Genomic DNA, 21,229 nt, shown 5'->3' with positions numbered 1-21,229 from the left:
GCTTGAGATCAACTGAAAATATTAAAAATCCTGTGAAGAGTTTCACTGTTGAAAGAAAAACAAATTTTCACGTGACAAAGCAAACTGTTCACGTGACAATGAAAACTTGTCATATCTATTTACATATTAGACATGTGATATATGTTCACATAACACGTGATCATTGTCCACGTGAACACACTTCAAGGCCCCTCCAATCCCAAAGGGGCGGACAAAGACGTCTCATAACTTCTAACACGGGAGAAATAAAATGGACAAAACTGTTCGTTGTTGAGATCAAATTGAGAAACCGTCGTAGTTTCGGTACCCCTTGAGAAAAGAAGATCCAAAGTTAGGTTTTTAGTTTAGGTTTTACCGTGAGGGGTAGGAATTTTCAGGTACCACAGTGGTTATAATAGATGGGTTATGGATATCTGTGGTCATCACCTGGAAAATGTTTGACAGGTGTACTGCACCCAGGTTAGTTTGTTATTTCGTTTTTTCTTCGTGTTCTCCAGCTGAAGCTCCTTTAAGCAACAAAAATGATCTATATGAGTTAGGTTAGAGTTCAGTAAAGCATTAAGAAACAAGATGTGTCGTTTACCATGTGAAATACTCTTTCACTGCCCGACTGTGCTGGTCTTCTGCCTCTTCTACGCGATGGATAACCCGTTCGCTGAATCACCAGCAAAACCTAAGATGATGGAGCATTTGTAGTACATAAGCCAGGCGAGAGATCTCAGAGGGCTTTGTGGATATAAGGGGATTGCCAGGATTTGGGATGAAGTCAGACACAAGAAAGGGAGATGTCGCAGTGCTCGGAAGCTTTCGTCCAATTGGATAATGCTTTTCTATGCTTTCTAAAGAACGAAGCTATGCTATTGGTTGAAACAGAAATGTATTGTAAAGTTCAGCCAATGAAAATCTTTCTTGCGAGGAGCTGCGACACTACCCACAAGAAATGCTGGTGATGTAGCCAACTCTTCCAACACGACAAATATTTGACGATCTCATGAGAGATCCTCGCATGCATAAGATAAAAGAGGAGATCTCTATGGAACCACACAGGTTCTGGATGTTCAAGCCTAACTAAATGAGAGGCTTGTCTTATTTTCTATTTCATCCTTTCTTACTTTATCTCCAACCAGTCTGCAGTTGCCACGCCATATGCTGTTGTTCTCGTTCTTCAACGAGAGTCGTGGAATAGAAAGATGAGGTTCATCTGGGCTCGTGAGAAACAGCACTGATCCTGAACATAAACATAAATGTGACTCACAACTTGTCAGAAGTAAAATTTTGAATATATACGGCTTTCCATTACTGGACCTCTGGAAGGAACAGTAGAGCGGAACAATAGACCTATCCAGTATGAAAAAGAATAATAAGTTCAGGTTTCTTTAACTCTTTTGGCACTTACCGTCAGTGAAAAATCGAAGGTAACGATAGTAAATGATCAGTTGATAGGGAGTGTAGTGTTGTTCAAATGTTGGTTCACTTGGCCTGGTGTAACTGACCTTACTGATGTAAACGCCTGGAAACAAGACATAATGACACGTTTTTAGCAAGTCAGGGTTGGATATTTGCGGGGCATGTCGCAGTGCTCGGAAGCTTTCGTCCAATTGGATAATGCTTTTCTATGCTTTCTAAAGAACGAAGCTATGCTATTGGTTGAAACAGAAATGTACTGTAAAGTTCAGCCAATGAAAATCATTCTTGCGAGCAGCTGCGACCCTACCCATATTTGCAGCTTCTTGATTTGAACTCTACTTAAATGTTAAGTAGGTAGCGTACCGCCGCCGTAATGGACCTGTCGTGACGAGCATGTATGCAACTAGCCTACGCGTAGACTCAACTTAAGTTATAAGTAGAGTCTACGCATCAGCGTTAAAAAGCTTGTTCAATCACGTGGCATCCCCACAAATGTGGGGAACGCTTGTGATTGGTCAGTATCCTGAATATTTATCAACTGACCAATCACAAGCGTTCCCCACATTTGTGGGGAAATCCACGTGATTGAACAAGCTTTTTAACGCTGATGCGTAGACTCTACTTATAACTTAAGTTGAGTCTACGCGTAGGCTAATGCAACCCTTATTTATAACAACTGGTTCTAGCCAGGGCAGTGATAACGTAACGTGCCACAAACTACAATAATATAGTATTCTGACCGTTGTACAAAATGTGAGCTCGTTTCAGATACATCTCCCTCCAGGATCCATTCCACGATACTGTCGATCCAAGATTCACACCCCATACCCTACGATATCATGCGAGAATCCCCATTATATACTCATTCACACAGAAACAAACAGCAGCGAATACCATTCAAAGTATATAAGTGGCTTCTTTAGCAAATTACTCGCCAGGGTGCTGTTACATGAATGAAATGGTGGTGCCTTAGGATGCAGTGGTGAAAACATCTTTGGTAGCTAAGAGAGATTTTCGTGCCTTAAATTATCAAGTTATCAATTTTACCTTAGACAGGCCAACCGCCAAATCTCCGTGTCTCTGGCCAATGCGTAAAAACCTCTACAGACCTAGCAAACGAATACCAGACTTTGATCAAAATGCTTCGTTAACAGTTCTTCTTATTCCTATAGTCGTGAGATTAGATCAACAAGTATTTCTTACCTGACCTAATCTCTCTAGCGATCTTAGGTCGAGATGTAGAGATACAACCCATTTGAAGATGTACATCAAAAGCTCGGCAGGCAATGCAGATATGTGAGTTTTCTTTAAAACAAGAAATGAACGAGATTTTTAAGCAATTATCTTGCAAATATGGCGAGGAAATAACGGGTCTTCCTGGGGAAATCAGACAACAACTCTCTACTCTAGTTGTCTTAAAACGTCGACGTCAATCGATAGCTTTGCCTTTGGCTGCTATTAATGGCTTTCTACAGTTTGAAAGGAAACAAAAGATATCCTATTTCATACAGTTGTTGGAAATTCTGGTTCACAAATCCCTTTTACGCTCATTTTATCAAATTCCTTGACAACACATTCCAGTTCCTTTGACCTATAATTGAATTTGAAAAAAAATTATGCTGAAGAATTTGATCCAAAAGAATCCGCCACACAGAGCTCACAAACACAGAACGCAAAAACCAGAAGCGTTTCTTACCTGTAAATATTCATATTGTAAGTTGCTAATGTCCCATCTTCGTCATCTTCGTTCATATCCTGGAGAAATATCTCTTGAGGTGATTCTAGTGGGAAAAAACCCGATGAATTCTCAAGATTGACGATCATTGATTCATTCGTCCAACTCTAACGTCATCATGCTGGCTCAAGCAATTCTTCAATTTGAAATTGATTTTGATAATCTCACCAGTTTTTGGAACAAGTTCGTTAAAATCAGAAATCCTGTTTTCGATGTCTGGTAGCAACTGAATAGCCTGACGATAATATCGAATTGCTAAGAAAAATAAATAATATAACAGCGTTAGTAGGTCATGGTGGATGATTTGTCAAATAATACTAATATTACTCTATTGATATTACGCGAAAACTTTCAGCTAACCTTCAGGCATTCTTCCTTTCTGTTCCAGGGCAACGCCGGTCAAAAAGAGATATTTTGCCTAAATGTTGCAAGATAAAAATTTTGATGCGTTTTCTGATAAAGCGATGTTGATGAATTACGATCAGCCCGAAATGTGTGAACTTGATTGAGTTTCACTTTTGTTATTTTTTCATGATTTTTTCTTGAAACTATTGTATTATCCGCAATTCAATTTGATGGAAAGAGTGGATGAAGTTGATTGTTGTATTGGGTTAATGAGGACAAATGTATGGCTCATTATAGTTAAGGGAATTTCTAGGAAACCAAACTTTATATTTCAATATTTAACAATTATATTTTGAGCCAGAGAGTTCTTTGAGATGATAAATTATGTGTCAGAGAAGTCAATGAGAGGTTTGAAGCATTTTGGCTGTTTACAGGTGAGGAAATTCTTGGTTATTTGGTACCCGAACAAAAATGCTGATACGCACCCTATTTTCAATGCTCTCATCTGTGTTTGCTGGTTTAAGACATTGGTTTTGAGATGCAGAATGGTTATCAGTTGGGCTTGGTTCTTCTGGTATTTGAGGCGAGTTTGATCTGCTGCGCTGTTGCAATTCCTCGTGCCATTGTCGACGAAATGATGACAACTCTTCCTGGAGGTTATCTTTGTTCTGACATAAGCGTAATTAAAGACAGAACATGAAGGTAGAGTACTAGAGTACTTTCAATCAATACCACTATACCCAGATACAACCATATGGTTCTACTCAATAACAGCGAAGCATAATATGGGTAGGGAAGAAGTGGGCAGGGTTTCCACAATCCAAGGAAATTTCCTTACAATTGGCAACCACAAGGGAAGGAGGGGTCTATTTTGATATAATATTTTATGCATTCTTTTCAAAAGTTCTGTGTTTCTCTCTTTTGTCATTGCCATCCCCCTAAGAAGACAGCCATATGCAAATAAGTTGTGGAAACCCTGGAAGTGGGTGCAACCAACAACCTAGCTTGGTAGCATGGACCAGTGTACCAAAAAATTGACAATGTGAATTTCTGCCTATCTAGTGATCAATCAGTCCTGTGATCAGTCTAATCTTAGGTAAAAGGCAAACCTAAACAGCCCCAATACAAAACATAATCGAGATATTGACATAATATAGACATTTATAATGTCAACACGAATAATAATTAACCACCCGGAAATGAATTGCGTAGCCGTAGATAACACGTATATGACTTGTAGATGCAATGAATCTCGCGATCGGGTATTTAAAAATATAAACTACATGAAAATATGTGAAATAGTTGTTGTCAAAGAAAATTTTTCGCGATCGTTTTGAGCAAAAATATTCAAATACTTTGCAATGTTTACATATGACATACGTGAAAGATCGGGTGTTTTTCATATAAACTTTTGGGAGGCATTTGATATAAGATGAATCCGTTCCTACCTCCATCTTATAGTGATCTCGTGATGCCGTAGTTAATATAGCTCAAAATATTCTTGCCTGCGTAAAAAAATGGATAAATTTTGTTCACTTTTGCAAACGGTGCCATATTCTTGTCGATTTCAAAACAATAACAAATAATTCCAAGTGTTTCCATATAAAATGTGGAAGCGGAAATTTTCCAAAAATAACTTTGGTACTTCTCGAAAGTGAAGCGCAGCTCGTTTGTAAGAATCCGGAATTATGTCGATCGCCAATCATATACGTCTTTATATTCAATTATTCTAATCAACCAATAATATATGCCCTTATATATAAATTATTGTAAGCGCCAATCGTCGTCGCCCACGAAAAATTGGCGCGAATTATAAAATCATTACACAGCAGAAATTTTGTTCTTTCCCGAAGCATCGTAGCGAAGCAAAGGTAGGTTTACTTTGAATTTTTGACTATAACTCCAATTTTTTGCGCCATATAACCCTTAAGTACGTTCACAGAAGATAGTGGTTGAGGAATATCTAAAGTACGAGCAATTTCTTGCAAATAACCGGGCCAAAAATATTGAAATTGAGCGCCCGAGTGATGCGATCAGCTGGTGCACTTATTACAAAGTGAAAGCTAAATTTTATAGCTTGTCTTTTGTTGTTTGTCGTTTTATAGGTAGAGAAATAGTCGTAAAACGAAAGAAAGGATCTTTTAGTTCGTAAACAAGACTGAATTGGTAAGAATTGACATTAATTTGAAAGTTTTGCGAGGGGAATTACCCGCATTAGTGAACCGCGATTTTATATTTGTATTATACTGACGAAGTGAAAGTTTCATTGCATTTATCGTTTGTCATTTGATGTTTCTCTTTTTATAAATAGTGGGATATACTATCAGGTGTTAAAAACAAAGTATTGGTTTAAAATAGGAAAAGATCTAAGACAAAGTTAAAGTATATTTGTCTGTTTATAATCCGATATTTACATTTTATTTGCACCTGCACAACACCCCCTAGGGGGGGAGGGGTAGTTTCATAGGGTAGATATAATTTTCAAATTTTTTATCAGCTTAGCAAATATATTGCCTTCCTCGTCCCCAGTCGCTTGCAATTGCAAAAATAGAGATCAGTGCTGCTGTGAGAAAGCTGTGGCCGCGCGGGAAGCATGGGAAGGGGAGAGAGGGGGAAGGGGAATCCTCACAAGTAACCCATGCATGCCAATTAGCGCGCGCGCACAGGTGAATGACTGTGGAAGAGTCAGATATATTGCCATCGTCTTGTTCACTCTTCACTTCTAGCCAATCAACGACTAGTATTATAAGCATTACGTCATTTTACCAGTAAAATTCCGCTTCACCTGATGATTGTCGCCGCGAAATAGATCTATCGCGCTTTCGATTTTCTTCGTTATATTATATTTCGAGTTAACGCTATTTTTGGTTACAATTTTAATTTGGAGGATCTTCCGTGTTTGCAGTAAGTGTTATAATCATGAATTCTGAGACATTCCGCTGTGTAAATTACAGCAAATTTTGTACGAAATCGAAACGATCTCTTCGACTTCGCCGGGCAAACCAATTTCTTCCAAATTTGCTAGAGAATAACATAAGTTAATCCTGTTGATTTGTTGGATTCAAAGACTATTATACACATATAAGTCATTTTTATAGCAATTTATTTACACATTGACACACATTCAATACTGTTGCCAGAGATGTGGGCGGGAAGCGTTTCGGTAAATAAATATTAAAGCCCAACATGGTGCCTTTAGTAAAGCCATAAAAGACAATTTCAAAAATTTAAAAGTAATAAAAATATTATATTAGATACATACAACATAGTGCTTTTAGTAAAGCCATAAATGACAATTTCAATAATTTAAAAGTGATAAAAATATTTGATATTGACGTTTCGTCTTAAGACACCTGCAGACTAAGTCATAAATTACATGCAAATTTGAATATATAGATGTAAGTACGTTCCAATATAACCAGGAAGCAGCGTCCTCGAACAACTTTTACAACTGCCATCGACGTTTCGACCTGAGGGCCTTCGTCAGGAGATTAAGTATGAAAATAAATAGGGAGAATACATGTTTTGGATGGGGGCAAACACGTGATAAAAATATGACTCCATTTCTTTGTTTACATCAAAACTGTTTGTAATATATTTTCGTTGCTGATCAGGCTTCCCCTATTGCGGGCTATTCTTAACCCACAATCAGGCATTTGTTTGGCAACGTAATATATATTCCAATTTGTTTTGATTTTTTGTTTTCCATTGGCCCATTTTTATCACGTGTTTTGCCCCCATACAAAACATGTGTTCTCCCCTATTTATTTTCATACTAACTCTCATGACGAAGGCGCTCAGGTCGAAACGTCGAGAAGTGTTTAGCCTATGTAGATATAACGCTGCCCTTGCTTTCCCCTTTGAAAATTGATACCTTGTAAATATATTATTGGCATTATTAGACTACATTACTAGATTATTATTGACTAATAATATTATTAGTCTACATACTAAATTAGCATGTAATTTATCACTTAGTCTGAAAAAGTCTTTTATACATAAAAAATATAGCAAATCGCATAATTGTGGGCAGATACATGTACGCTTAGCAGACCTATTTTATATATTTTTCTCAAAAGCATGTAATTTCTTTTTAAGGCAAAATGGAAAAGCCACATGATAGTCCCAAAGTTTGGACAAGTTCATATTTTGAACAAACCGCAAATCCAACACTGATTGAGTCACCCACACTTACTTTCACCCTGGAGGATGCAGTCGCCAATGCCAAAGGGAAAAGAGTCCCTTTTGAAGACATTATACTCTTTGGTGAGGTTAAAGATAATGTGGTTTCTGGGGAGGTTGCTATCTCCCCGCAAATTTTTTGCCACCACTTGAAAGAAGGAGGAAAAATCAGATCCAGGAAGAAGAAAGGTGCGATAAAGAAAAAGACAGGAGAAGCCAGTGATCATGAATATGGCCTAGAAGATGAAGAAAATAGGTATTCCGTGAAGCAGCAAAAGTTGTTTTATGTCAGCAGCACTAACTCCGGAATAACTAAAGTAGTGAATACCAGTTATGAAGGCAAACACTTGTGTGTCATATCATACGTTGGTGACAAATTGAAGGACGCTATTTCAAGGGATGGTCGTTTCGCAGACGAATTAAAGCTGTTTACGAGCGATGACAAACAGTCTGAAATTGCAATGCATTATGAAGCATTGAATTATTGTGGAAAAGTTCTTTTGGCTAAGAAACCACCGCCGAAAAGAAAACTGGCCGATGAACCTATTGGAGACGAAGCATCGGAAACAAGGGGGGGCAACCAAAGCGCTATTTCGTTGCCCGATAATTTATCCGACCCCACCACGGAGGACATAGCCAGAGCGATGATGAACGAGGCAAGAAATGATGCTCTCGAAGCGTTTGCAGAACCTGGGTCCAAAGGCAAGGCAGATTTTCATATCAATAAAATGGTGAAAAAGTTTGGGAAAAAAGATTCCTGTTCCATTCCTGCACGTATTTCAGATACCTTATCTCAAGCCAGGGGTTCTGTTGGCTATCTCCATTGCGGTGATTATGGGGCCACGTGTTGGCTGTTATGTAAAAATGTTGTTATAACATCTCGACATGTGTTTGAGGATATATCTAAAATAAGGATGGAAGCTACTGACGAGGAGATAAATAAAACGATTTTTGTAGACTTCCATTTTGACTCCCCGGGACAGAGAAGCAAAATCGAATTTGAAATTGATGAAAAACGAAAAGGGATATACGGGCAAGGAAACCGAGACTACGCGATTCTTTTCTTAAAGGATTCTCCTGATCTTAATAATATGCTAAGCCTAGGGTTGTTGGTACGGCTTCCCCTTCCAAGCAGTGGTAGTGTTGTACTTCTGGGCCACCCAGAAAAAAGACCTAAACAAATAGAAATTTGTCAGATCATACCAGGATATAAATGGTACCGGACACTTTGTGAACGGAGGAACGACGCCATCATGGCGCATGATTGTGAATCAAATCCAGAAGAGTGTATGCTGAATCCCAATAATATATATTCCGACAAAATTGTGGAATGTATCCATATGTACCAGGGTAAAGAACTCAACCCAGCTGATCATTCGGACCAGATACCGTACGACACCAGCTTTTTTCATGGGGCTAGTGGTTCGCCTGTCTTCAATTCCTATGGTCATATTATTGCAATGCATACCATGGGTTATCCATTCTCTCAATCTCAAAAGAAGCATAGTCTGATGGAATTTGGCATTACCTTAGCCGCCATCTATGATGATATAATACAGCAGGAAGGCCCTACTTTAGCCTTCACTCTGTTTCCAGAAGTGCAAGTGTCGGAATAACTGATGTGCGATTGCAACAGTGATTTTCGTGATACTTTTGGCTTCCACAAAAGGTGTGGTCAAACAGTATATTACGTAATATAAGTGCAATTTTAGAATAGAACCCATCCTTGTAAATAAGTTTAATTGCTCTGTAGATGTTGTGAACAATACAACAAAACGTTAGCGAATAAATTTACCGCTTTTATGCCTTGTTTGTAAGTCATTTGCCGGATGACTTGTTTGTAAGCCATTTCTAATGTCTTTTGACTTGTAGTGTTTATGGACAGCAAATCAGAGTTAGTCAGCCAAAGGTAATGCAGTACTGTTTTATCAACGTCAGAAGCGAATTGGTCCGACAAAATTGGATCATGTGAATGGTCTTTAAAACAGAGTTCTGACTCTTTGAACGTGATCACAACCCCTGCCCCCTGGGTTACTCCTTATTTGATGGAAATTCCTTTCAAAATGACAATAACAAGGCACGGAGGGAGGGATCTGCCGGTGTTGTTAGGCTCTTTTCAAAAAGTTTGTTTCTCTTTTTACATTTCTTTCCCCCTGTGAGTCACGAGGACAGTCATGCAAATTAGCTATGGAAGCCCCCTGGCCAGCTAGGAATTGAAGAATTGCACAATTGGTTATTTCTGGTAAAATCCGGTTGCGACCACTCTTGGTGTATTGCCACAAAAACTGTTCAATGCGATTATGTGATATTGGCGTTTTCTTAACGTGACTGATAAACTGGATTTATTTGCTGTTAATTATTTATACTCCATTGATCATACATTCCAATATAACCAGGGAGCAGCGTGGCAGCATCTTCAAAGAACTTAGCATCAAATGTTGTATAACAACTGCCTAAAATAGACAAAACACTTCTCGACGTTTCGATCTGAGGGCCTTCGTCAGGAGAGTTAGTATGAAAATAGATAGTGGAAAACACTTGTTTTGTATGGGGGCAAAACACGTGATAAAAATGGGCCAATAGAAAACAAAACAAATTGCGTTACGTTGCCAAATACATTACGTTGCCAAAGATACGCCTGATTGTGGGCTAAGAATAGCCCACAATGAGGTGAGCATTACCAACCATTAAGTGGTGTAGCAATGGGAACTAAAATGGGTCCCGGGCCAACTACGCCAACTTGTTTGTTGAACAGTACACTTGCCCTCTACCTGATTACCTGAGAAGGTACATTGATGACTGTCGGTACAGCATCGTGTTCTCGTGCTGAGTTGGAGCACAGGTTGGAGTCTGGAGAGATTCATCAAATTTGTTGATAAATTTCATCCAGCACTCCAATTCACATGGGAGATCAGTGAGACTAGTGTATCATTCTCAGATATCCTGGTTTCCATCAACAGTAATAAGCTCACAACCTCTCAGTGTTATTCAAGCCCACTGATTCCACACTGTACCCATAGCTACTTCTTATATTCTTTCTTCCACCCTGGCCACACTAAGAGCCTGGTCTATGCCTTTCTCGCAATTCCTTCGTCTTCGCCGCCTTTGCAGTGAATATCTTAAAAAAGTTCAATTTTTCTTCTGAATACGCATTCTGCAATCTTTTGACAGCTCATCATACACATCCGTGACCCCGCTGTGAAATGGCCATTTTGAGGCCACACAAGGTTATTAATTCGGACGATTCGTTTTTACCGTGTGCAAGGTTCAAATCTTTTGTGCAAGACATATTTTTTAATATTTATAAATCTTTTTTCTCACCAAGTTCGAAGTCTAAGTATTGAGAATTGCGGCTAAGTCTATACCAGTTCCGCGGTGTCACACCACATGGTTCCTAGCCGGTGTCACGCGAAATTTATGACCGAATCAAACCACTTTTTTCCGGTTCAAAAACTGCGACGCTTGTCTCCCTAGCTGCTCTTCGAAATTTCTACTTGCATGAAGTGGTTGATAAAGTAAAGCATTTAAAGCAATATTGATCGTCATGATGTCAATGAGCCAACGATGTTCAAGAGAGGAAAAAGACCGTCGTGTAACACTTGATGATACTGGCGGAAGGCGAACATTAAATGATGCACTTAAAGTTTCGGTGGTCAGTCAGTAAAAAATATGTATCATTTGAGACATAAATCATAATACATCGTACTAATTTTATTTTAAGTAAATTAGCTTGTAGGTACACCATGTAAGTATTTAACATGCATGCTAAATAGTATTGGTTTCTGTCGTAAATATATCATGTTTACCAACCGCGCAACAAAGTACAGTATGTCGCCCAGTTTTCGGACAGTACCAGTATTCGGACAGCTGAGTTTCATTGCTAAATTTTCTTTTCTTAAACAAAAAGAGAAATTCAAACAATATGTTCCGATCATTTTATGATATGTTGCGAATGTTTTTGCGCTTTGACGTGTTTTTTTATTTGCTTTCCTCGGAGTTATGCATTTTTAGCGAAGGTAGGTCAATAATTTTTCTTTCAAAATCGGGTAGTTTACCGCGAGACAAATTTGTATGGATACTTCAAAAACTAATTTCATAGTATTACAATTTTTATATGAAAATGAGTTAAAAAACCTCCTTTTTGTTTGAGGTAAAAAGGTGCGACTCTTTCCGCATATTTACGATGTAGTGAGATTTTGAATCTTCATGCCATTTTTGTATATCGAGTACGACGAGTACGAGTGAACTATATAGAAGAACTAGATATGACTGCTGTGCACTCTAAAATTTGAAGTGCCATAGACCAAATGCCAGAAAAGTAACGTTAACTTTAACAATTGTTTAAAATAAATTGTTATATTTATTCTACATTAAATTTCAATAGTTAATATCAAAATTCTGCTTACCTGAGCGTCAAATCACGATAATTTGAGCGTATAAATTGCCCGTCACTGGACGAACTGTCCGAAAACCGTCCATAATATGGATGATGATTTTCATCAATCTCAAGAAAAATAACAAAGCTGTGCGTATTTTCTTTTAACATAGGTTTCGAAACAAATATGGCAAGAAGAACATTAACATATCAAGTTAGATTTAAACTCATTTAATTCATAGGTTGCATTAATGGTAATTGCTCTACTGCTTCTAATGAATCAGATACTGATTATTGGTCTGAGGATAGCAGTGTACCTTCTTATTTTGAACAAACTATTACTATTATTTGCACTGGTGGAGAGACAGGAGAGTCTTGCTGAATCATCAGAAAATACAGATGCTTCTAAACTAAAGAGAAAGGTAAGATTACATGCATGCCATTTTAGTAAACCGTAATAAGGTGCAAGTTTTCTGTTGATATAGTTTTGTGTGGTTTAGTACTATAACCTAATTCCAATTATGCCATTGTCACTCCCAATGCAGAACTATTTTGTCCAAGGAAAGGAGGCCTGGCCCTCTGACCCTTGCCAGATTGATACACCTTTGAAGTGCATCAAATGTATATTTTTTACTTTCAATAAGAGCATCATGTTTCCATTCATTTTCCTTTTTGATATTTTTTGCAATGTATATTTGGACCATGGAATGTATCTTATGAGTTAGTGACCTTATTAGTTAAGCACCATTAAAAGTATGAAGAATTCATGAAGAATTTGTACCTAAAAGAAATACATTGTATCTTCTTAGTCCTTAAATAGAAAGTTTTGCTTTCTCTCCTCAAACTGAATCTTTTATTTTCTAGACATGTTGGGAGTGCTTCTGTTTGCGAATCAAGGTTTTTAATAAGCTATATCATATACTTTAGCAAGAAGCCATACAACTTGCAAATCTCAAAATCTACTTTCTGCTCTGGCTAATAGTTGACATTAGACACAGGAAGTGGGTCGTTTACTTGATTTTTGCTTGATCAGAGACCATATTTTTTTTTAGGCGTTAGCAGTAATGGAGACACAATGTACTAATCTGTTCCTTAGCTATGTATGTGAGAAATTACTTAATTATTCCATTTTGTTTAAATCCTAGCATTTAAAAATTAACGCTTCTCAACACTGACACAGTTTAGAAATCAAAAGCTACAAGTATATACTTCACAGTTTAGCAAAAAATGTTCTGTTTGGACGTTGATAGTACAGACACATGCATAGAAATTTAGGTCCGGATTAACAAAGCAAGAAAAGGCATTTACCCCACACTTTAATATGTCTGGTTTACATTTAATTCATTATTGTATTGAACAATCCTGTTCACTCATTATTTCAGGTACACACTTTTAATCTCAAAGAACACATTTGCCTTCTACAGGAAAACAAGGTGTGTAAAAGGACATGCTATTTAAAAAACCTGATATACTTACCTTCTTTTTTCAACTTTAAATATATAGGCAATTTTTCACACCTTGGAATTCATAATATTTTAAATTGCAGGTAAAATTTTCATTCAGCACAGATGAAAATACTCCACAGTCCACTCGAAAGGTAAATTCATCATCGATTGTCTTGTATCGCACCTCAGAATGTTAAAACAAAAATGTTAATATTAAATGGTCTGTTAAAATGTAGATTCTGTTGACATACAATAATATAGATATCCTTCGAACTTTATATTTTTCACTAAATGGATCCATACTTGATCGATCAACCTGTGCACTCTAGAAAGATCTTGCTTTTACCCAGTGGCATAGGAAGGGGGGGCACTGGGGGCACGTGCCCCCCAAGATTTTTCAAGGGACCAAAAGTGCCCTTTTTGTGAAAAAAAAAGCCTTTTTGGAAGCGAAAAGAAACAAAAAAATATCTACTATTTCCCAATAATCCTTAAAATTGAGAGGGATTTGCGGCCATTTCAGAGGCCTATATCTCAAAATTTTATCGGGGGAGCATGCCCCCGGAACCCCCTAGCAGTACGAACCCCAAGAAATACGAAAAATGCTCTGCGGTCGGCGGTCCCTGAATCAAACCGTCCCTATATATATATATATATATTTTTATTAACCATTTTAACCGCCATTTTTTTAACCAAAAGTGCCCCTAGAAGTTGGTGCCCCCCCAACCTTTGGATGCTTCCTACGCCCTTGCTTTTACCTTCAGTTGTATTCAGCTTAGTTTTTGCTTCATACAGTTTTGTGACAACAAAATTCTCAGAGCGTGAATGTTTTTGGATGAAAGCCCTGAAAAATAATCCAGGTGCTCTATTTCATTTTCAAACTAGAATGACCACCCAGGAGACGAATCAGATCATTCAGATGATCAGTGCTCTTACCTTCCCAGTAAACTTCCCCCCCCTGGAACGAAAGTCCCGCTTGTCGAGTCCAGTTTAATGCCAGATGATTTAGATGGTGCCCGCCAATTAACCGCGTCCGCGGTAAATGATGTTAACCCGAATAAATTAGCAACTATTGCATCACTTGTTGCTGAATTTGGTGTTGGAGAAAATGAAGGTGACCGCATTCGTTGTCAGAATACCCCGGAAACGTTTGGAAAAGATCCCTCTGCAATGCCAACACGGATTCTCAACAATATAAAGAATGCCAGCAAAGCGGTTGGGTATCTTGTGTGTGGGAACTATAAAGCTACCTGCTGGTTGTTAGCCGAAAATATTATCATAACTTGCAAACACGTATTCCTCGAAATAGACGAATTCAGGAATGGGAAAACTAACTCAACTTTATATGAAAACATCTACGTGAACTTCGAATACGAATGGCCTGGGGAGTTGCAATTGAAGCGAAGGGAAATTGATCTAGGAAGAAGTCCTGTCTGCTTTGGCAAAGCCGACGGTCTGGACTATATTATCCACCATTTGAAGCCCATCCCACAAGAATCCTCTACAAAGATAAAACAACCTACACCACTGCGTTTGCAAACAAGGTCGAGAATTCCGCCAAAAGGCCAGGTTATTTTGGTAGGCCATCCTGACGGGCTGGATAAACGCTTCGAAGTTTGTACGATCGTACCGAAGGAAAATCGTAACGAGTCTATTTGTGAACGCGTAGGAGAAGCTGTAAAGTGTTGTCAATCTGACCCATCAAGATGCCGATATAAAATCGGTCCGTTTGTTTCATGCGTCCACGATTACAGTGACGGAATACTGACGGACAACCATTACCGAGAATTGGCGTATCATACGAGTTTTTATGAAGGTTCCAGTGGCTCTCCTGTGTTAAATGACGATGGTCATATCATAGCTATGCACACAGGCGGCTACAAATACAAAAAAGGTTCAAAGAAAGAAAGCCTGATGGAGTTTGGACTCCCGATAAGAACTATTTATGAAGATGTGGTAGCGCAACTAGGTCAAGAAAATGCAACGTGGTTGTTTCCGAGCATTTTCAATTTCTATTAAAAAGCAGTCAATTCATTTATTTTGCACCATTCTCTAGTATTCTTTATAGTATATTACCTTCAAAAGGTTAATCTGGTTTTTACGCCTGTAACTTAAATGCTAACTCGTACTCAAACTCATTGGCTGGGAGATTTTAATCTTCTCATAACGTTTCCTAAGCGGTATTTCCACTCGAACATTGCGAACAAGAGCTTGATTTTCAGGGTTTTACATTAAATCTTTCCATTGATTACATAAAAAAAAACTTTCTCATTGATCAGTAAAAATAAAATATATTCTATAGTATTCTGTAATATGGAATAATAGAAATGAATAGTTTGGGAAACAGATCTGATAAACTAAGCAATACGTTGAAATATTTTTAGCCATATTTTACCATGAATCGTATGGCCATGATTTTGTGTAACTTTTCACTGTAGTACTTCACGTAAATATATTGAATAGTTTGACTTCATGCACGCCTTTGGGAGTTGATAATTATATTATAAAGTACAAATAAACCGCGTATAAATATTTTAAATATTTTTAATTACCGTCTCTACAGATCTATAATAATGACACAAGCTTTTTTGCTGTTACAGTCCAGTATTTTGGTATTAAACTCTGAGTAGCACCGTCACAATAGAAAGGAACATGTTCAGCTAACCTTCAGGCATTCTTAATTCCTTTCAGCTCCAGTGCAACGCCAGTTAAAAAGAGATATTTAGCCTAAGTGTTATAAGATAAAAACTGATGCATTTTCCGGCAAAGCGATGTTGATGAATTACTGATTTTGGCAGAACTTCTTGGAAAATTGACATGATTAAGTTTCACTTTTGTTGCAATTTTTCATGACTTCCTTCAAACTATATTTGTATAACTGCAAGTCAATTTAACGGGAAAGTGTGGAACAGAGTAAGATTGATGTACTGGATAATTTGGATTGTCTAAGTGAGGACAAATGTATTAGAAATTGCTCAAGGTATTTCTAGGAAACCACATTTTTATTTCGTAATAATCTACGGAGATGTTTGAGCCAGAGTTCCTTGAGATGATAGCTGATGTGTCACAGAGGTCCAAATAATAGTTTGAAACGTTTTGGCTGTCTACAGGTGAGGAAATTCTTGGATAATTGGCACCAAGAACAGAAATGCTGATACGCACCCTATTTTTAATGCTCTCATCTGTGTTTGCTGGTTTTAGACATTGGTTTTGAGTTGCAGAATGGTTATCAGTTGGGCTTGGTTCTTCTGGTATTTGAGGTGAGTTTGATCTGCTGCGTTGTTGCAATTTCTCAAGCCATTGTCGACGAAATGATGACAACTCTTCCTGGAGGTTATCCTTGTTTTGATATGAGCATAATTGAAGACAGAACACGGGATCATTCATATTCTGGGGCACTGATGAGGGTAGGCCTAGGTACTGTACTGTGCTTAAAGATATATGTAGTAATCATTAATTTGTAGTGTACCCAGACTGGAACATAGAGAAGCTGAGCAGTGGCATATACATCATTGATAATTGGGGGGGGGGGGGTGTATTCATATATTCATGTTTTGTGTGACCAATCCTTTTGAAATTAATTGTCTTTACAGTCTGCTAATATGAATACCCCCCCTAATTATAGATACTAGCTACACCAAAGCACAATTTGGGACTTTTTTTTAAACACTTTCTCCCTGCAACCTTGGTGGGGCATTACTCTACAACTTTGGTATGGGGACTTTCCACAAGCACCCTAGATCAATGCCACTATATCGTTCTACTTAATAGCAGTGAAGCAAAATATGAGTGAATGCAAGTGCAACCAATGTAAATTCCTGCCTATCCAGTGATTAATCAGTCTTGTGATCAGTCTAATCTTAGGTAAAAGGCAAACCTAAACAGCCCCAATACAAAATATAATAGAGATATTGACATAAGGTTCGGATACTTAAACATATAAACTACATTAAAATATGTGAAATAGTTGTTCAAAGAAAGTGTTTTGCGATTGTTTTGAGCAAAAATATTCAAACACTTTGCAATGTTTACAATGTTTACATAATTATGACATGGTCACATAGGCGAAAAGATTCTCCATGTAAAACTTTTGGCAGGCATTTGATATAAGATGAATCCGTTCCTACCTCCATCTTATAGTGATCTCGTGATGCCGTAGTTAATATGGCTCAAGATACTCTTGCCTGCGTAAAAAAGTGGATAAATTTTGTTCACTTTTGCAAACGGGACCATATTCTTGTCGATTTCAAAACAATAACAAATAATTTCAAGTGTTTCCACACTCGAATCGGCAATCTCGTTTCTGAAGCTCGCAATGCGCTCAGGGAACGGGAATGACCAATCAGACGCCAGAGCGAAAAAAGCGCGAAATTACACATCGTTATTTGCCGCTCTCAAAACTAAAAGGTAAGAGTTTTTCGTAATTCATACTAAAATTTCCCTATTTTAATACCTTTTATTGCATTGTTATTGCTCATGTATACATGAAAGGTTCGTTCAGCTAACCGTCATCGAAGGTTGTAAAAATATCTGGGAATTTATCCTAAAAATTGTATGATTTCATCTGATCAATCATCAATGTCACGACAATGATGACGACATAATAATGAAATATTAATGACAATTTACATAGTGAAAGTTAAATAGCATTTACATATTTTATTATATAGTCCAGCGTTTCCCGCAAATATATCGCTAAAGAAGGATTCTGTGTTTTACTGAAGTGATTTCACAAGACTATGGTAGGAATACTTGTCATAATATTAAGATTATGGTACGAATTATTAGACATACAGACTAATACAGTTTAGTATACACCCGACTATCGTCTATTACAAATCCTACATTCTGATTGGCTACTCAACCATCGTCTATTCGTGATAGTGCACGTTTGGGAAAAATTCGCTCGCGCGACCGTATAAAATTACATTAATTAAATTATTTTTCGGTGTAATTTTGCGGTGTATCGATTATTTCCTCGAAATTAATATATCTATGTACAGGGTGTATACTAAAACAATTAGACAACTCGCCTTCGTTGCCTATGAGCGGATAGTCAACTCAGGCTTCGCCTTCGTTGACTATTCGCTCATAGACAACTCGGACTCGTTGTCTAATTGTTAAATAGTCAATACTGAATAGTGTAATACTTATCATTTATAGACCTGGAGCGAGGGGAATTCGACGAAATATTACCCCCAAGGGAAGATATATCCCGAGGGCTTCGCCCGAGGGATATATCTTCCCGAGGGGGTAATATTTCGTCGAATTCCCCGAGTGGAAGGTCTATAAATTATATGTTATATCGAAACAACGTGTAGGCAGCGCAAAAGCTGGGTGAAATGGCTTCTTTTGCATCCATTTTGAAATTGTTGACAACCTCGAGTCGTGTGCGAGGCATCCACGCGTGGTACACGCAAACTCGAACCCCTGCAGCGGGGTATTCGAAGTCGACTTTTATAGCATAATGTGAAAAAATTCGATGGAACTCCATGATTAATTTACTGATCACGTGGTACAAATCGAGCTTTCTGATTGGATGATTTAAAGTTGAGATATAATATTATCATTTATTATTTTATGATATTTTACGAGAGCTTCTATCATTATTGAGAAAAATGTTTTGCCGAATCCCTCGAGCGAAGGGTCTATAAATGATATACTATTATAGTCTATACGGAAAAATATTGTGTGCTTGTATTTGTAGGCTGTAGAATAGCCAAACATACAGTACAAAGGTTCGGAAGAGTATTTCTTTAAATCAGTCAGGGGTCATCCTAAGGCCTCCCATTTTTCAGTTCCAATTGAAGAATGGGTAGTTCTAAATCCTAAAATGGGCAGTTCTAAAAATTAACTTTTGGAAAGAGAATATTGAATTCCCAAACATGAAAGGGTCTAAAAAGGCGATATCTATTAGGCGATATCTACAAAACAAATAAACATTATTAATTAAAGTCTCACGGTTTCAAGTAATTTATCCTGTTCCAAAGTTCAAAATATTCTTTTCTTTTACACTATTCTATTCAAAATATTTTATAGCTAGCTTGTTTGTTAACTTTGTTTCTATTACTTAATACTTCATGTAACTTTTGACAAACAAATTCCTCATTCTGAGACCTTCGTTTATTGACCTATATTTGTCATTGCAGTTTTTGTTTTTGTTTTTTTCATGGATTTTGAAATAGATAGTTTTCTAGAAAGGAAATATCCATGAAGGGCTAGGTGACTTTAGTAACTTCCCAGCTTAATTCTGATATCACAAAATGTGCCATTAAAATTTTTTTTGGAAACCTAATTTTCTCCCAAAAAGGGTTCTCAGAATGCTTAAAATGCCATTTAAGAGATCTCAAATTTCAAATATTTTCGGCGGAATGGTAAATTCCACACACGCCCAGTGGGCTTGTGCCTACAACACATGTTGCATTTTGAGGCAGCGATGAAATGGGCAGTTCTAAATTTTCCTTAGGATGACCCCTGAAATCAGTAAAGGTACACGAAGGCGTAAAGGCGGTTTTCTGTTTGTCTTTTGTCGAGAATACGGTTAATTTTCTCGTCAAAATTGCTAATTTCTTGATTTTAAACGAACAACAACAAGCTAACAACAACACTATTCCCGCCATTTTTTCCGTGGGTGCGTGTAGTCCTCGCGAGACGTCGCGTAAGATAAATCTGATATCACAGTGTGATAAATTTAATGTCACACGCCAAAGCTCGGAAATAGGGGACTGGGATGCGATACCGTGCTGCATTTGTACTGTAATGTAACCTCATTAAACTCTCCTTAGATAAAGCAATTATATTATATAACTTCTGTAGGCAAATTTAAACGATTCAGGCTACAGCAGTCCGCGACCAAAATGCCTCAATGGAGACGAAAAACTTGTACTACGCGTGGTAAGAGGAGGCTCCACTGGTGAAAAAGTAACTGCGAATGCATATGATTTCCTAGCGAGTGTTCTTAAACAAAAGTATCCGAAGATGAATGTTGCGAAAACACTCATCTGGACGGAAATACGTGGTCACCACGGGAAAAAGTGCGTGAATCCTTTTACCCTTCCATGTGGGCTTATTGGACCCGATAAAGAAATAGAAATGCAGGATGTGAAAAAAATTGTCTGTGAATATATAGAGAAGTTGCAGGATACTAAGCCGTATTCTAAACCTCTCGGCTATCCCTTTTTCATTTCCATTCGTGATCGGAAAGGCAAAGCAATAATAACAAAAATCCCGTATCATGATTTTAAATACAACGACATTTGTGTCGTCGCGAAAGAAGAGCAAACTCTTTATGATGCCCTCGAAAGTGATTCTAGGTTCAAAGATGTGGATCATTTCACTCTTCGTGAAAAGAGAACAGGGGACAGTATATCAATAAACGAGCGATCTTGTCATCTCAAAACAGAATACGTTTTTGAAGTAAACAAGAAAAAATTGACCCAAACGCGTAGTACCTGCAATCCCACTACAGTAAATCCTAATAATTCTCCGGCGACCTCAACAGCGGAGCATCCCGACTCGACCCCAATAATTCGAAAAAGTATCAACTTTGATAAGCTGGCTGAGAAACTTGTAGAAAAGCGGGTCGTATATGACTTTTCTAAAGAAGCCTATGAATTAACTGCGCAGGAAATACTCAATGAGATGGATGGCTGTTTGCGGGCACGTGCCTGGTCGTCATTAATTGGCCCAGAGGACAGAGCAGGCAGTAGATACAAAAAAGGCATAACGAAGATTGCTGAGATA

General features: G+C 37.8%; 3 protein-coding genes across 5 annotated transcripts; 2 read left to right on the top strand and 1 right to left on the bottom strand.

Moving 5' to 3' along the window:
• Positions 1–35: 35 nt before the first annotated feature.
• On the bottom strand, positions 36–5,089 carry LOC114528640 (F-box only protein 9-like). The gene is made up of 14 exons (XM_028550313.1): positions 4,936–5,089; positions 3,973–4,155; positions 3,503–3,560; positions 3,311–3,397; positions 3,104–3,188; positions 2,917–2,998; positions 2,611–2,712; positions 2,455–2,516; positions 2,148–2,236; positions 1,397–1,510; positions 1,113–1,228; positions 584–673; positions 427–506; positions 36–309 (listed from the first exon to the last, which is right to left on the bottom strand). Exons 1-14 carry the CDS (start codon positions 4,939–4,941, stop codon positions 183–185), a joined length of 1,281 nt encoding a protein of 426 aa, XP_028406114.1. The 5' UTR covers positions 4,942–5,089; the 3' UTR covers positions 36–182.
• Positions 5,090–7,590: 2,501 nt separating this feature from the next.
• On the top strand, positions 7,591–9,374 carry LOC114528373 (protein FAM111A-like). Its single transcript, XM_028549991.1, has one exon. It carries the CDS (start codon positions 7,591–7,593, stop codon positions 9,283–9,285), a length of 1,695 nt encoding a protein of 564 aa, XP_028405792.1. The 3' UTR covers positions 9,286–9,374.
• Positions 9,375–11,131: 1,757 nt separating this feature from the next.
• LOC114528633 lies at positions 11,132–15,520 on the top strand. 3 transcript variants are annotated; one of them, XM_028550301.1, is made up of 7 exons: positions 11,132–11,321; positions 12,287–12,466; positions 12,909–12,941; positions 13,097–13,144; positions 13,427–13,477; positions 13,591–13,641; positions 14,372–15,520. In XM_028550301.1, the coding sequence occupies exons 1-7, from the start codon at positions 11,214–11,216 to the stop codon at positions 15,503–15,505; spliced, it is 1,605 nt and encodes a 534-aa protein (XP_028406102.1). In that variant the 5' UTR covers positions 11,132–11,213; the 3' UTR covers positions 15,506–15,520. The 3 variants fall into 3 exon arrangements, with proteins under 3 accessions (XP_028406102.1, XP_028406103.1, XP_028406104.1); XM_028550303.1 differs by lacking the exon at positions 11,132–11,321 and adding an exon at positions 12,020–12,194; XM_028550302.1 differs by lacking the exon at positions 13,097–13,144.
• Positions 15,521–21,229: the final 5,709 nt, after the last annotated feature.

This window comes from Dendronephthya gigantea, unplaced genomic scaffold, assembly GCF_004324835.1.
Source record: "Dendronephthya gigantea isolate DGI-Jeju-01 unplaced genomic scaffold, DenGig_1.0 000050F, whole genome shotgun sequence".
Taxonomy (NCBI): domain Eukaryota; kingdom Metazoa; phylum Cnidaria; class Anthozoa; order Malacalcyonacea; family Nephtheidae; genus Dendronephthya; species Dendronephthya gigantea.
The sequence above is the reverse complement of the archived record's forward strand: the minus strand, read 5'-3'. Positions and strand labels throughout refer to the sequence as shown.

What these genes read in the sequence shown, in the direction of transcription:
- LOC114528640 (XM_028550313.1), bottom strand. An exon ending in CCTTCGATTTTTCACTGACG is followed by an intron (nt 1,229 to 1,396) that starts GTAAGTGCCAAA and finishes GTTTATGTTCAG; the next exon opens with GATCAGTGCTGTTTCTCACG. An exon ending in GTGAAAGAGTATTTCACATG is followed by an intron (nt 507 to 583) that starts GTAAACGACACA and finishes TGTTGCTTAAAG; the next exon opens with GAGCTTCAGCTGGAGAACAC.
- LOC114528373 (XM_028549991.1), top strand. Translation starts at nt 7,591, where the DNA reads ATGGAAAAGCCACATGATAGTCCCAAAGTTTGGACAAGTTCATATTTT.
- LOC114528633 (XM_028550301.1), top strand. Translation starts at nt 11,214, where the DNA reads ATGATGTCAATGAGCCAACGATGTTCAAGAGAGGAAAAAGACCGTCGT. An exon ending in GCTTCTGTTTGCGAATCAAG is followed by an intron (nt 12,942 to 13,096) that starts GTTTTTAATAAG and finishes ATTTTTTTTTAG; the next exon opens with GCGTTAGCAGTAATGGAGAC. An exon ending in GCCTTCTACAGGAAAACAAG is followed by an intron (nt 13,478 to 13,590) that starts GTGTGTAAAAGG and finishes TTTAAATTGCAG; the next exon opens with GTAAAATTTTCATTCAGCAC.